At 41.6% G+C, this 17529-nt stretch overlaps 1 protein-coding gene across 1 annotated transcript; it reads left to right on the top strand.

The window, feature by feature from the left end:
- Nucleotides 1-2056: 2056 nt before the first annotated feature.
- On the top strand, nt 2057-3475 carry LOC105895406. The gene is made up of 6 exons (XM_031584729.1): nt 2057-2065; nt 2204-2268; nt 2352-2530; nt 2690-2805; nt 2899-2963; nt 3165-3475. The coding sequence occupies exons 1-6, from the start codon at nt 2057-2059 to the stop codon at nt 3367-3369; spliced, it is 639 nt and encodes a 212-aa protein (XP_031440589.1). The 3' UTR covers nt 3370-3475.
- The last annotated feature ends 14054 nt before the right edge of the window (nt 3476-17529 follow it).

Genomic DNA, 17529 nt, shown 5'->3' with positions numbered 1-17529 from the left:
CGCCGATAACTCTACAACTGAAGCGCCACCAGACACAACTGGAGCAACACAACTGAACACTACAGAATCAATCCAATCAAACACAACTAACGCAGATAACTCTACAACTGAAGCGCCACCAGACACAACTGGAGCAACTCAACTCAATACCACAACAGCTGCAACTACTACTCCAGCCAATACAACAACAGCTGCAAATACTACCCCAGCCAACACCACAACTGCTGCAACTTCTACCCCAGCCAATACCACAACAGCTGCAACTAATATCCCAGCTAATACCACAACAGCTGCAACTACCCCAGCCAATACCATATCAGCTGCAACTACCCCAGCCAATACCACAACAGCTGCAACTACCCCAGCCAATACCACAACAGCTGCAACTACCCCAGCCAATACCACAACAGCTGCAACTTCTACCCAAGCCAATACCACAATAGCTGCAATTCCTACCCCAGCCAATACCACAACAGCTGCAACTACTACCCCAGCTAATACCACAACAGCTGCAACTAATATCCCAGCTAATACCACAATAGCTGCAACTACCCCAGCCAATACCACAACAGCTGCAATTACTAACCCAGCCAATACCACAATAGCTGCAACTACCCCAGCCAATACCACAACAGCTGCAATTACTACCCCAGCCAATACCACAACAGCTGCAACTACTACCCCAGCTAATACCACAACAGCTGCAACTAATATCCCAGCTAATACCACAATAGCTGCAACTACCCCAGCCAATACCACAACAGCTGCAATTACTAACCCAGCCAATACCACAATAGCTGCAACTACCCCAGCCAATACCACAACAGCTGCAATTACTACCCCAGCCAATACCACAACAGCTGCAACTAATATCCCAGCCAATACCACAACAGCTGCAATTACTAACCCAGCCAATACCACAACAGCTGCAATTACTACCCCATCCAATACCACAACAGCTGCAACTACCCCAGCCAATACCACAACAGCTGCAACTACCGCAGCCAATACCACAATAGCTGCAATTCCTACCCCAGCCAATACCACAACAGCTGCAACTTCTACCCAGGCCAATACCACAATAGCTGCAATTCCTACCCCAGCCAATACCACAACAGCTGCAACTTCTACCCAAGCCAATACCACAATAGCTGCAATTCCTACCCCAGCCAATACCACAACAGCTGCAACTAATATCCCAGCTAATACCACAATAGCTGCAACTACCCCAGCCAATACCACAACAGCTGCAATTACTAACCCAGCCATTACCACAATAGCTGCAACTACCCCAGCCAATACCACAACAGCTGCAATTACTACCCCAGCCAATACCACAACAGCTGCAACTAATATCCCAGCTAATACCACAATAGCTGCAACTACCCCAGCCAATACTACAACAGCTGTGGCTACTGCCCAAGCCAATACCACAACAGCTGCGACTACTACCCAAGCCCCTACCACAACAGCTGCAACTTCTACCCCAGCCAATACCACAACAACTGCAACTACCCCAGCCAATACCACAACAGCTGCAACTACTACCCCAGCCAATACCACAACAGCTGAAATTACTACCCCAGCCAATACCACAACTGCTGCAATTACTACCCCAGCCCCTACCACAACAGCTGCAACTACTACAGCTACAATTACCACCACAACAACTACAACTACCACCACAACAAGACCACCATCTCGACCAGCTCCTGTTATTGTACTCCAGGTTGTCATTGTCATAGTATTTCAGCCTGCTCTTACCAACTCACAAAGCCCAGAGTTCCAGCAACAAGCAGTACTGATTCAAAATGCAGTAAGTACTCCCTCAGTCAGAATCAGTGTCAACTTTAAAGGCCAAGTATGGAATTTGGCTCACAATCGGTGGAGTACAGAGAACAGACAATATGCAGCTAATACAAAAGATACAGAGAGTAAAAAATCAAACAATATACATGCACTGCAAGTTTGTAGTGCACTGAAAACAACAATATGTTGCATTATTAAGTGAGAATGATTTAAAAAAAATCATGTCTATTAATTATAGTGTCATGTCATGCACATGGTAACCACATGTAAACAAAGTTAAAAGAAAGAAGAAACATTCAAATATAATATCAAATGTAGCCCACATGATAATGGGGCTAACACTTTTTAAAAACTTTCGTTAAAAGGCCTCTGTGTTTTCTCTGTTCGTGAACAGTGTGATGTGGTCTATCTACGGCGTTTTGGATTACGTTTTCTGCGGACTATTGTGACAGCATTCAGGTAAATCCACCTCTTGAATTAAACCACAGTGAAAGAGCAAGGTACTTGATGAGACTGAGACAAATGCTGTCACCTTTTTACAGGCAGGTTTCTCGAAACCGAATGGATAGTGTTGAGACAGATCTTGACCTGGAGTTCAATGAGACTTCAACTGAACCTCTCCCTCAAAGCTCTGAAGTTGTGGAAACCTTGGTTAACGCCGTGAATGACAACTCTTCAGGCTTTAATGTGGACGTGCGCGTGGACTCCATAGTTGTGACAAGTAAGAAAATATTCTAGCAAGATTAGTGGTGTTTAAGAATAAATATGACTAATAAATTGAGTTCAAATTCAGTTCAGAATGTTGCCTGATGAAGATAAGCCTTATATTGTACTTCTTCAAAAACATAACCGGTCTGTGTGTGTGTCTGTTATTTTCCAGGTGCGCCTAACTCAACAGGCATCCCCCAGTTCCGCACCAATGAGACGTTTACGGCTGATCTTTTGAATTCCACTTCCGACGCCTTCCGTACCAGATCCTCACTCCTCAAAAGAGAGGTATAGCTGCCTACACCTATCAAGTTTTGGCTGGTGTCTGTGGAATTATTGACCTTGTCCCTTTACTCATGTTTTCTGTCCTTTCGACCTTAGCTTGAGCCGTTTTTCTTTGAAGACTTCCAGCCAGATTTCATCAGCCTCACACCAAGAAGCTTCAGGTGACTAACAAACTACATACTGTAAAAGATTAACATATGTATATAGTTGTGTGTGTGTGTGTGTGTGTGTGTGTGTGTGTGTGTGTGTGGATGCAAGCAAATGGCTATGTCTGTCAGTTTACACTGGGACATTTTTTAAGAAATACTGTCTGGCTGATCAGTGTTTCATCTTGCTATGTTGCTGCTTTCCCCCTTTACCAGCAATGGATCAATTATTCACATGACGGACATTAACGTGCCATTCAACACCACATTCCCCAATGACGCGCAGATTATAGCCACCTTGACCAGAGCAGCGTTGAGTGGAAATTTGTCAATTACCATCACCTTCATCAATGGCACAGGTAGGCAGACGTGCTACAGCTCCAAACAGGGCCTTATTATAGAAGGGGAAACTGTTCAATAAGAGTGTGCCCTCAACAGCAAAAGCAATATCAGTTTGTTTGGGATGATCAAGATGGTAATGATATAGTTAGTGTAGTTGAAGTAATGGAGCAACACTATCAGATATATTCATAAAAAGGTAATACATAGCTTACAAATGTAACTCTAACAATGATTATCTCCTCTGTTGAGGTGAATCCTGACATGTAATAGTGTTGAGTTTTTTTTACATTCAAGGAGAAGATACAAAATATGTTACAATGTTTTTGATATATTTTAACCTTAATGAAGAGTTATACTAAGCTACTATCTGACCAAAGGTGTAGCCAGAACCCCAATAACAACAACAGCTGCAACTACTACCCCAGCCCCTTCCACAACAACTACCCCAGCCCCTACCACAACAACTACAACTACTACCCCAACCACAGGTAGGCAGATGTGTTAAGTGAATATTTTAAAACAACTCCACACAGGGCCTTATTATAGAAGGGGAAACTGTTCAATAAGAGTGTGCCCTCAACAGCAATAGCAATATCAGTTTTTTTGGGATGATCAAGATGGCAATGTTATAGTTAGTGTAGTTGAAGTATATTTAGCAGACACTTACACAACATATCATAAAAAACGATAACTATTACACATTATGCATAATGCAACACAATGCATCAAACAACATAAAAAATAATAACAATATCACTCTATAATTAACTGCATAGTCTAATATAATTAGTAATGTAACCTAATGCATTTTTTTGCATTTTAATTTGTTGAGTTTTCACATTTTGTCTTCCCAATCTCTCCTCTTTGTACACACACACACACACACACACACACACACACACACACACACACACACACACACACACACACACACACACACACACACACACACAGCGATGTCAGCTGGTGAAGTCAGCAGCAAGATAAACCTCATGAGTGCCTGTGGGCTCATCATCCTGTCACTTCTTGTGGCTCGGCCCTGGTAGGGTCAGAGATCTCATCTTTGACCTCGTTCACGCAAAACCTACGGTCATCCTGAAGAGGTAGCCTACCACCTATCCTGGTGGTATCCACCCCCATTCCTTTTTCCCTGACATTTTGACCCAAGTTGCAGAAACAGGGAAAGAAAGATAATCTTTTGGATCTCTAACTTTTTGACTGCTGGTGTGGCAGACTGCTGGTGTAAAATTGTCCGATGTCCCAGTTAATTTTCTTGCACTTGCACCACCCAGTAGGCATGAAAGTTTTGGATCTGATATTTGTTGTGAAGAGTTAGGAAAGAACAAAAAGGCCTGTAACTGCACTAACATTAATCAGTGATCACATGTGCACCTAAAACTGGACCCACTGATACTGTATTTTTCAATGATATTCTGCCAAATTCAGTCAGAAAGAATTCCTCTTTCTGCTTACATTAACATTAGAATAATAAAACAGTGTAATAATAGTTTCATTATAGAATAAGAAAAATTAATGAATTTTAACACCAACCAAAAGGAACTAAATGTTTGCAAAAAAAAAAAAAAATGTATCATGTAGGAGAGAGGCAGGTGTAGAAGCCCCTTTTTGTAATCTGCTGTTTTTCTCAATGTTGTTCATTTGAAGGGAGGAACTCATTATTGTTTCTCAATATATTGGCTATTTTTCTTTGATGCTGAATTAAGTCAGCCAAGTGTGATGATGCAGATGTTGCTATTTTAATATTTTTGGCACTAATATATTTTTTATTCTGCTAACAAATGAAAATTATTTAGAAATTCTATATTTATGAACTTACCGAGAATATATACTGTTTTATATTGTATACACTTAACTGTTATACTGTGTATAAGGCTTTAAAATAAATGCCTCCATTCTAGTTTTTGTCTGGGATTAATTTCTTCAATTGGGTAATGGTTGAAAGATTTTTTCAGCCCAAACTGGGCAACTGGTCTATTCTTGTAAAGCATAGTAAGTAACTAGCAAGCTAACTAGCTAATAGACTTCCCCTATGGATACCAAGAACCGAATAGCCAGAGGTGTAAAAAGTACTGAAATGTTGTACTCAAGTAAAAGTACAATTACTTTGATGAAATTTTACTTAAGTACAAGTAAAATTACCCATCTAAAAATGTACTCAAGTAAAAGTAAAAAGTAGTTAATTTAAAATGTACTTTAAGTAAAAGTTACTTAGTTACTTTCAACAACTTGATCGGGGCCGTTTCTATATAGTGCAAAAAAGGACAAGGGGTCATAAATCCAATACAAAAAATTGTTATTTTTAATTAAAGAAAATCTTTAGAAATATAAGTGCAATGACATTAAACATGTCAAACATTAAACATTAAACTGTCAACACAACATTTAAGAACTTTTGGGAGGACATGTCAAGACATGAACCACATGACAGCTAAAATAAAAAAGTTAAAATGACGCTGCCCCACTATATTAAAACTTTGTTTACTTTACTTGTGTCCACCTTTAGAGCATTAGTCTACAAACTTCTTGTTGAGTTTGAGCAGCAGCTGATTTTCAAGGTGTGTAGAGTTCATCCGGGCTCGCTTTGCAGTAAACAGCCGAAGAGTCACTCGCAGGCGGCCGAGGCAGGTAGGCCAGTATTGAGTTTCACGGACAGTTTTTTGATATTCTGAAAGGAGTTCAGCAGATCCATATTGACTGAGACACAGGCTAGGTTCCCTTCTAACTCCCCTGTACCTTCTGGACTTCATTGAGGAAAATAAATCATCTTCATCTGATGAATGTTGTCCAACTTGCTTCAGCCCCTACCATCCGGTCAAGATGTTGTCTGACATAGACTAGACCTGTAGAATGACAAACAACAATTCTGACAATTAAGTATTGAGCTGCCATCAAGAGTGCATCTTAACACAGAAATAGCTATAAATAGCTACTTGAGATGACAGACCTACAGTATATATACAGAATGATATATTGATACATTATTTTCTATTTCTACATGCATCACCATTCATAATCCTAAATTCTTGCTAACCGAGACCCCTGAGCATGAACATGAAAGACGTGCACGTTGCAAATATACATTGACATTGACTTGTCCAACTGTCTGACAACGATGGTGTGCGCATTCACATCGTTCCTGTTTCAGGGCATGGGAGGCAGCCAAATGATTAGCCTAATATCAGTTTATGCGGTGTATCTTATTGCTGATGACTGATCTGCAGTTTTTAACACAATATGAGAGACTGAACATAGTAATGCTATGAACTGAAACGAATGGAAGACAGGAATGGAATTATTATTAGTCTATTGGATGACGGCTGTTAACAGAAGGATGGGTACAGAAGGATGGGTACATGAGTGTATAGCAGAGGTCGCCAACCTGTCGATCGCGATCGACGTGTCGATCTCGAAGACCTTCCCTGTCGATCTCCAAATTATTTATTTTTTCAAATACAGAAAAAAAAAAATGGAACATTTTCTGAAGTGTCTTCTGAAATGTTTTCTAACGGACTTCGGAAGACCAACGTCAGAAAAGATCTCCGCCTAATTCATGAACGCCAGCTATTTAAATCTGAGGATGTCCGTAGAGTTGATATGAACGTAATCACCAACGATTTCTCACAAATTCAGGCCTTCCCACTAAATGCCCCTTCTAAAGCAGCTTGCACACTGCCCCGTCAAACGCCAAAATTCTTCAACAAACGCCAACAAACACCGACAGTTGGGTCAGTGTGCGCCAGCAGTTGGTGTTTGTTGGTCATTGTCAGGTACTGTCGAAGAGTTCAACATGTTCAGTCGGATTGGGTAAAGTTGCAGAACGTCTGACCAATGTAGAGAGATTTCCAACAGTCTGACAGCTCGCAACTAGGCTCAGCTCGCGTGCATAACATCCTCGAGCTCTCTTGGATGTCGTTGTTATCTTGATTATCGGCCAGTTTGTTAAATAAACCGATATCCTAAGTCTATTTATAGATTAACGTTATGTATTAGCTTACCCAAATGAACGGTTTTCGAGACAGATATTTGTCGACGACTCGTTTAACACTGCAACGTGTTTCTAAATATTAATATTAATGTTAAAGGTGACGTTACATGAGTACGTTTGCGCTTATGTTAGTTATCTGCCACTCCCACTTCATTCCAATTACGTGTTGGTTTTCGAAATATTAATATGCACGCATACTGTCGTATTAAAAGTTTTGGCACCCTCTGAGGCTGCATGATAATTTACTCTGTCTTCACCAAAAAAAGATCACAGTGGTATATTATTCATTTTCTATTTAACACTGAGTACTGGGGTGTTTTCCAGACAAAGATATTTAGTGTAGCAGTATTTGAAATTAAATCAAATGTGAAAAATAGGCTGTGCAAATATTTAGGCACCCTAATCATTTTCATGATTTGAATACCCGTAACTACTCAATACTGAATAATTGCAACACATAATTAGTCTGATTAGCTTGTTAAGCCTTCAATTCCAAAGAAAGGTCCATTCAATCATTAGAAAAACTATCTAAGGTAGCCAATTGCAAGATGTGCTTCTCCTTGATTATCCTCTGAAGAGTGGCAACTGTCAAATGATCTGAAAACAAAGATTGTCAGTGTTGTGTTGTAACTTGAGTTGATAAATAAAGCAGTTCATATCCAGCCTGCTCATTGCAAATGTGTTTTTTTCTTGTTCATATTGTGTGCGGTTAACAAATATTTTCCTTTTTATGTTGCACTGAAATTAAGTGATTTAGTGTGTTCTTGGTCACATCAATTTGGAAGCTGGACCAAAGTGTTTAATTTCACTCAATTACAATTAGGCTAAATAAAAAGTTAAGTTGTAAGTACAGTCTGGACAGTCTTTTTCTCTCAACGCCTCAATAGGTAGATCTTGCCTGTCACCAAGGCAGAGTTTGTGATCTTTGGCCAAAATAGTTTGGTGACCACTGGTGTATAGCTAGCCTAGCTAGCTAGCTAGTTGACGTTAGCATACTCAGGGTGGTTGCGAGTGCTAGCCAAAATGAGGCTACAAGTGCCATGACACGCATATTTTGCTTATTGTAGCAAAGCTAATAAACAACAAAAACGCTGTCTGAACTACTAATGGAAAGGGACAAATACTGTACTTACCAACACATGCTTGCGCAGATTTGAAGATTAATTTTTATAAGCAGAAAGTTCTGTCTGGCGGGGCAGGCACAGCTTACACAGCATTATATAGCTGTTGCCTCTTTTAGGTTGGAAGGCAAACTGCTTGCTGAGTTGTGGATACAGGGTTTCTTGATCTTCTTTAATTTTAACTTGAGGAAAGTTCGGTGCTTCAGCTTGTTGGTCGTCCGCAGCTTGTTGGTAGTCCGCCCTATCATCTTCCTCCATCTCTATCTCTCGTGACTCGACACCGGCGGGCTTGCATCGACTCTATCATCCTCTCTATGCAGCATCCACCACTGCAATGAGAATTGTCGTGCGCGATTCCCGCCTTTCGGTTTCCTTTCTTGAACTATGTTTTTTTTTACTCAGTAACGGATGTAATTTCCAATGTAGCGAAGTACAATACTTCAGTCAAAATCTACTTAAGTAAAAGTAAAATTACCGATTTCAAAAACTACTTAAAAATTACAAAGTACACAAAAAAACTACTCAATTATAGTAACGTGAGTAAATGTAATTCGTTACTTTACACCTCTGCGAATAGCCGGCATTGATAAAAGCTAGCTAGCTTGCAAACTGATGTATTTTGACAATGTTTCAGGCCCAGATCACAAAACTGCATAGCAAGTAGCCTTAGCGGCCAGTGGGAATGGCCGGTGTGTCTTTCACATCACCATATGCCATCAAAATATGTACATGGGATGTGATCATAAGAGCGGCCTGACAGTTATTATGCATTTTTCCCTTCAAATTAAAACATTCGCCACTGTCTTGAAGTCCATATACTGTACTCCTTATTAAGTCCTGATACTGTGCTCAGTTTCTTCTCTCTCACTCACAGACCATGACAGTTTTGGCCTGCAAGTGTGACAAGTAGTGCTGTCAGTTTAACGCGTTATTAACGGCGTTAACGCAAACCCATTTTAACGCCGTTCATTTTTTTATCGCGAGATTAACGCGATTTAAAACAAAAGTGTATGAAATATACAATGAGGAAAAATGTCTGTTCATGTTTGTGTCTGTCAGTCATTCCTAAATATAGTTATCACAACAACAACAAAAAAACACTAACAAAGCATTAGATACAATCGGTAAAATGAACATTAAGTAATAAGCATTATAAAAAATTACAAGAACCAATATAAATATAAAAACAGTCAATAGTAATAATAATACAAAACATATGATTATATTTAAAAGTATGCATCAAACAAACAAACTAATTAGACAGATGACGTTTAAAAAGGTGAGTTTTTAAAAACTTTTCAAACGTACCCAGGTTGTTACTGGAACAGACAGTACGAGGTATATGGAGTTAGAATAGTTTCAGATTTAAAAAATAAATGTCCTACGATTCACAAATGTAGTTCATGATTTGCAAATATATTTCACACGATTCACAAGTTAATGTCACGCAATTCACAAATTTATTACCTGATTCAAATCTGAATGTCACGCAACTCACAAATGTAAAAGCTATTACATTTATTGACTTACGAAATTGCATTTACAAAATGCTTGCCATTTGTGAAAAAGGTACTCCATTTAAAGAAAATCTCTGGTATAAATAGATCAGGCTTGGTGTAATTATAGACTCATAAATTGTACCTTGAAAAGATTGGCCTGATGTAAGTAAGTATGCTATGATAAATGACCTTGTACGTCACTAGCAATGGTCAACAATGTGAAAAAAAAAGATACACAAACAAAGTACAATTTATTTCAACAATTTATTTTAATCAGGGTTCACACAGCCTTTAAAAAGTAAAACTCGCAGTAAAAGTAAAAATCGCAAAGTTTGAACATTATAAGCACAAAGAACTCCTCAAAAGCAGAGGAAAACAGTTAAAAGGAACCAAGTTTGGAATGAACGATCAATTCCCAAACTAAATCCAAGACCGACGCAGAATCCCCGTCCAATAATGAAACAATTCCGTGTGAAAGGAAAGCAAGCTACGTTATCGGTGGATTATACGTGGATGGAACACTCTACCTTGACCGTAACGTCACCAACTGGCTGTAGCTCAGATGCCATTCCCCCCATCTTTCCGTCTCATCTATCATTCTCTGTCTTATATTTCCTCTTTATCTCTCATCCTCTCTAACATCACAATCTTTCCCTCTATCTTTCTGTAGGCATATGTGTGTCCTGTCTATTTATGTTCTGTGTTCATACATGTTAAGCGTCATGTCTATAAATGTGCTGTGTTCATCAGGGAGGTGCACAGGAATTTTGAAGGGCAGTTGCTCTGCCCTGGAAAAAAGGGGGCAACACGTTAATATTTGCCGCACCCTGCACTTCCATGATGGCTGGGAATAGTTCTAGTCCCTCGGGCAAAGTTGTTTCTATGGCAGGCTCAAAACACATTGTTCTTTCCTCAAGACAATTTCGCACCTTGCACCTCACCCCCCACACTTGGCCAGCTGGGATGATGAGGCCTCTCTTTCCTGTCATGAGGAGGCAGCCCTGTGACCTTTCCTCCACTGGTTCCTCTTAGACAACAGAAACAATTGTTTTTGCAGTGTCAACCTTTAAACACTCAAATTGAGAGGGCCTGCAATGTTTTCCCGGAATAAGCTCCACAATGACATTGACTCCAAGCAGGGGGTAGTTGAGGTTGCTCTCTGCAACGAGGAAAGGGACTTAAATGGATGCTTTACCCTGACTAGAACTAAGGATCTCTAAATGATCATCAATCCAGCCATCAAATGGAATGCTAGAGCCATTGGCTGCAGTAACATAAAGAGGTTCAGAGAGTAGAGTCTCTAGAGGTTTGATATCTGTATATGGCAAGTTCTTCATCACCCACTCCCTGCCCACAACACTCAATTGGGCCCCTGTATCTAACAGCATCTCAGTTTTCACCCCATTAATACAGCATAATACAAGACATTTTCCTCCAATGAGCTGGGCTGTCCGTTTAACATAAGGGGTTTTGAGAGAGGTTTGTAAGATGGTTGAGCTGTCCTTGTTGGCAGAGCTACAATCAAGAAGGGACGTTGAATTGGGGCAAGTCACAGGCCGTCCCTCTCCCATGACCTCCTCCCATTTCCCGACCCTGACCTGTTCAAGCACCCTACAGCACGGTGTCCACTCTGTCAACAACGAAAACAGTGGCTGCAGGAATCATATCCCTTTAGTTGGCATTCCTGACATTTTCCATTCCTTGATGTTCTCTGGGATTGCACAGTGGAAGCTACCATTGGGGGAAAATTTGACCTGTCAGACTTGTAGGGGATACATATTTCCAGGTTCTTAGTCAATGCAGACACTTGGGCTGACAGTTCGGTAATGGCGACAGCATTCGCTCTAACTTCAGATACAATGGATTGCTGTGCTGGGGAGCTAATCATTGTATCTCCAGGATGCTGGGCAGCACTGACTGTGACTGGCCTACCTTTTGTGGAAGATAAGAAACGCTTTGCCCTCTCCGCCTCTTCACTTGTCAGCCTGGTTATCTGTTCTAAGATGGTTTCATCACTGACCTGGGGAATTGCGAGATATGGTTTAAGGTAATTCCGGACGTTGTTATTCTTTTCACTTAAGCCCTGGTAAAGTGTGTGCAAGAAAACCCCTTCCACTAATTTCTTGTCATAACTAAAGTCGATATCATTCTGTTCTGCTGCAAGCAATACCCGTTCCCTAAGGGCCATTATTCTGTACACAAACTGTTGAGTGGTTTCCCTGTCTTGCTGTTTGATATTACTCAGTTCCTGGAACAACTCTCTACTACTTTTATCCCGAACGTGGGTCCTAAGAACCTTCTTCAGCTCAATTACAGTGAAACGATCTTTGTTTGTAAGGTACTCTTTAAAAAGACCTCCCTTGGTTACCCTCAAAACAGCTTGTACAATCTCAGACTCTGTGATCCCATTTTCAATGGCCTCATCAATTTGTTTACCAATATGGGTGTATGATATTTCTGACCCGAAATCTGGAATTTGCCCACCCTGGATTTTAAATGCAAGAGAGCTGTTACATCAGTAATTCTAACAACCTGATCAATATGTGTCTTTAAACCACCATGATGTGTTGGTGGTGTATGACTATCTGTATCTTCTTGCCTGTGGTGTGCATTGGAGGTACCGGAATGTCTGTAGGCGAGGGTCATTTCATTTACCGTGTCCTGCAGATGGAGTAGACGTGACATGCCTGCATCTTCTAAGTCCTGTAGTTTCTCACTTTTTATGTAATCCGAAATGTGATAAAAACAAGCCCGGTTAAGAGAGTTTTGAAAGTTCAGCATCGTCTTCATTGTCCAGAGTTGCAGCTAGCTAATACAGCTGACTTGCATTCAGCTGCATTAGCTTCTTGTGGATTTCCCATTGGAGTACCTGCCGTGGCTCAGATGTCGCCATCTTCCTCAGAACTGGCTCCTACACGGCAAGAATCCCGGACGTAGCCCCCAATTGTTACTAGCCTCAAGCCTAGGGGAACTTGGGCTAGTACAAACAGGTTATTTACACTTAAGAAGTGAATAACAAAAACAGGTGTCAAAAGCATGGAGTTCACTTTATTATAATATCCATAAAAACAGGCTACAATAAAAGACAGGCTATCATCATCAGTGTGAGAGACCGACCGGTCCCCCATGTTATTTGGGATGTGGCGACTGGACTTGGTGGTGTAGTGAGGAAGAAGAGTGCAGGAGATGGTGGTGTTTTCGTACAAAAATATATATATTTATTAACAAGGGCTCTATAGCACCCCAACACATGTGCCCATGAAATGAAATAAAACAAACAAACCAAACCTACCGGCCGTACTCACAGGCACTGCAGTACTCTGCACCCTGGGCACCTGCTTGTCTTACTTAGGCCCAAGCCAGGCCCCAAACCTAGGCACAGAGACTAACCTTAAACTAAGTACATATACTGGCCACATAGCAAATACATACATACACACACAAGGTACACAGACAAGGCACAAAGACAAGGCACAAAGACAAGGCACACAGAACCAGGCACACAAAACAAGGCAAACGGTGTTCACACAGCTAGACCCAAAACACTTCTCCTCACATCAGGGAAGTGTTTTACCTTAGTGCCTCAACAAGTCCTCTTTGGTGCTCTTTAGTGCTTCTCTGAAAATGTCTCTCTCAGCCAGTCCTCCTCTCATGCCAATGAGGCACCTGTTAAATAGGGCACAGCCAACAATCAGTCCAATTCGTTGCTCTTGGAGCCAACCATTCGTGGGGATGCCCGGATCCAACCATTGCGCCGGGGGGGGGGGGGGGGGGTCTGTCTGTTAAAGGGCAATCCTCCTTTTTATTGCCACGGTGAGAAGGGGGAGAATTCACCTTCTCACAGTCAGTTGCCCAAAACCATGTGCAAATCACACTCTACAAACATCACAACACACACACACACACACACACACACACACACACACACACACACACACACACACACACACACACACACACACACACACACACACACACACACACACACACACCCTTCAACAAAGCAAAAACCAGTCTGCTTGTTGTGAGAACATACACACTTATTTGCAGCAGTTCAACCGAAAAGGAAAGGTTGGATTACCTTAAGAAGTGAAGAACAAAAGCAGGTGTCAAAAGCATGGAGTTCAAACACAAGCTCCCACATTCCTTCTCTTATCCCTGCTCTCTCATCCCTAGCACCTTGACTAGTGCTTAACTTGCACTTACAGCAGTTACATTCCCGCATGTCCTTTTCTTTTCTATGTCGTTTTTCTATGTCTTATGTAAAGTGGTATTTATTGTTATACCAGGTTTTAATTGCTCTTAGCTTGACTGTTCTCTCCCTTGTACGTCGCTTTGGACAAAAGCGAAATTTCATTAGTCCAACAAGTCATTTCCATTAGGTCTACGTTGCACTCATTTATTTCGTGTTTTTTTTATGTAATTATCTATTTTTGAATGTGTTGAGAAGCGCACCTGGCCACGGTGAGGAGCGTGTTTTAAAGTGGCTGCTATGCAGTCCTCCACGCACCTGCCTTTAATTTGAGGGTAGGCCTTATGACATGCTCCTGCAAGATTGGCAACAGTGGAAAAGGATTAATTAAACTAAATGAAAACACTGATGGGTTTATGTAAATATGACCTACTCCATACTTACTTATTAATGCCTGATCTGCAGATCCTGAAACGCCAGTTTCCCCTTTCTGCCCTTATAACTAAACAGACCCCACAGTCCATTGCTGCCGACTCATTCACCTCACTCCATCTCCGATGCTCACCCCAGCCTGCAGACTCAAGTACTGAATCTGTAAAAATCAAAAGATCTGTCATGAGAATGCCATGTCAGGAAAGAAGTCAGGTAAGAAAATGTGGAATGAATCGTTCTCACAATCTTTTTTTTGTATGGGGCATCTGCCTGGAGTCTGTGGCATAGCTCGTCCATCTCCTCCAGGGTCTCCAGTGGCCGCTCCAAAATCTCCAGTGTTATACTCACATTGGGGAGCCCTGGGTAGGCCGCTCTTTCATCTGTGTCATCAGTGAGAAACAATTGAAATCAGTTTAGATGCAGTTTACAATATTTTACCTTTTTTTTCATACTTATTATGTAGGTAGCTTTCATTCTAGTTTTTGAGTTACCTTCAGATGTGTCATCTTGCAAATCGACTGCAAGGCAAGCAAATAAAAAAAATAAAAAATTGACGTGTGTAATTGTAAGACAGCTAAAACATTTTGAACCACTATATGGCAAGAGTTGAGCTAATATATATTAGTATGGCTAATTATTGATTGTTGAAGAGGCCACATTTATATATATATGAATTACTTACATTCGGGTGTTTGTCTGACCTCAGTCTTTCCCCTTGTCCACAGGAGTAGCAGCTTCTTCATGACACCTAGGCAGCATTGGTGCATATAGTCAGCTGGGAAAGAATGGACCATATCAATTGGCAGGCTGCAAAACATTTACATTTACATTTAGCAGACGCTTTTATCCAAAGCGACTTACATATGTGCGACTTACAATTTATACACATTTTACATTTACACTGATGGCACACTGCACATCAGGAGCAATTAGGGGTTCAGTGTCTTGCTCAAGGACGCTTCGACAGGGAATCGAACTAGCAACCTTCTGATTACTAACCGACTTCTCTACCTCCTGTACCACTGTCGCAAAAGGGAGATATGCTCTGCATGGTGGTGTTCGGGCTGCCAACACTCCCTGAAGGACTGGTTGGTCCTCGAGGTGAGACTGTCCATCTCTGGGTAGAGCATTCTTCCATCCCAGGCCCTCTTCTGGTTACATTTGTTGCAACCGTAGTACCCTGAAAATAGCTTCACGCATCTCACCATGACCTTAGCAGGGGCGTTGCAGGTTACACAACGGACTTCTACTGATAGGGATCTGCCCATCCATTCCAGACCATCCTGAATTAGTGTACATAGTTGTGTTGCTATTCCACTTATGAAGGTGATGTCCTTGGGTTTTGATGAGGCAAGGGACTTGCACATTTTCTGTTTTTCAGGGGGAATCACTCTATCCTCACTTTCATCCCGGCCACCTCCGCCACCCTTCACTCCATCCCCACCTCCGCCACCCTTCACTCCATCCCCACTTCCGCCACCCTTCACTCCATCGCCACCTCCACCACCTTCACTGATAGATGCGTGAATCACACGGTGTCAGTAGATATGGCTGTAGGTTTGTGTGAACCCTACACAAAACACTCCCATCCCCACCTCCTCCACCACCCTTCACTCCATCCCCACCTCCGCCACCCTTCACTCCATCCCCACCTCCACCACCCTCACCTCCGCCACCCTTCAGTCCATCCCCACCTCTGCTCCACCCTCACCTCCGCCTCCACCACCCTTCACACCATCCCCACCTAGAAGACAAAAACATTTCTGTATTTGAACCCGTGTAGGCTCTGACGCTTTTCAGGGCCCCCAGACGTGTGTTCACTTGTGCCATTTCAGAATCAGAATCAGAATCAGGTTTTATTGGCCAAGTAAGTTTGCACAAACAAGGAATTTTTGCTCCGATGAAATGCGCCTGGCGGAGGCCGAGCCCAACCAAAGGGGATCCAACACGCACCGGAAGGGCCGACCGGACACGCCGGGTTGAATCCCCCGGGTGGACGGCGCGAACCCCATCCGTTCACCTCTTAACGGTTTCACACCCTCTTGATCCTGTCTTTGCTCCCTCACCCCAGCAGCAGGACATTGGCACACAGTGCCCTTCACATTGTGTCACTGAGAATGTAGACCGACTTTTCCTTGATTATGATTTGCTGCTCATTTGGGATTTTTACTTTTATGATTTCTTCTAGGCGGTTGGCAACCTGCACAAGGGTTTTTTTTCCCCAGATCTTACCATTGTTTTAATTTTATACAGCTTTGTGTCATTATACCTGAAAATGAAAATGTACCCTCATGGTTTAATAAAGTGTATAAAGGAATATTGTATTGTATTGAATTTAATTTAGACCACCACCTACACACACACACTCTGTTACTGAACTCACAAGGTAGTAGGTTGTATGTATAATGTGCATTTCCTAGTCTGTTAAAAGATGTGTATAAGTTCTTATAGCTGCATTAACGGCATGGTGAGTGTTTTTTTTTTTTTTTTACAAAACCAGCCAGAATATTTTTCCCCATTGGAACACAATGCACATAATAGCTTGCTAAAAATGTCTATTTTCCTTTGTTGTTAGTTTATGTGAATGTCAACCATTATGGGTTAACACAAGTCAATCCCTCGAGTATTAAATCCACTGAAATGGTTACATAAAAACTTGAGGGAGAGAAAATTGCTATGATTCACTCTGGTGAAATTTTAAACATAAGGGAAAGGGATGTCTTTCATGAACAGTGGCGGTGCCAGAAATTCTTTTCTGCAGGTGCTATGGGGGAGCTATAAAATGAGGGAGATAGCCTATGTGTCACATGGTTCTCTACTACAACACCTCCCCACCAAATCGTCTATCATCTGTTTACATGTTTGCTCTCTGAAGCGTCAAAAGCACTAAACAAACCGATTGTATTATTGTTATCATTATCTAGGCTACTTCCGATGGACGTGCACATCTGTGACGGTCACTGACAAAATGCATACAGCATGTTAATGA

Source organism: Clupea harengus, chromosome 18 (genome assembly GCF_900700415.2).
Source record: "Clupea harengus chromosome 18, Ch_v2.0.2, whole genome shotgun sequence".
Taxonomy (NCBI): Eukaryota; Metazoa; Chordata; class Actinopteri; order Clupeiformes; family Clupeidae; genus Clupea; species Clupea harengus.
Note: the sequence above shows the minus strand (reverse complement) of the source record. Positions and strands in the feature narration are given on the sequence as shown.

Excerpts from the sequence above, each read along its gene's own strand:
- LOC105895406 (XM_031584729.1), top strand. Across the intron at positions 2,531-2,689 it reads GGACTCCATAGTTGTGACAA|GTGCGCCTAACTCAACAGGC; the intron begins GTAAGAAAATAT and ends GTTATTTTCCAG. Across the intron at positions 2,964-3,164 it reads CTCACACCAAGAAGCTTCAG|CAATGGATCAATTATTCACA; the intron begins GTGACTAACAAA and ends CCCCTTTACCAG.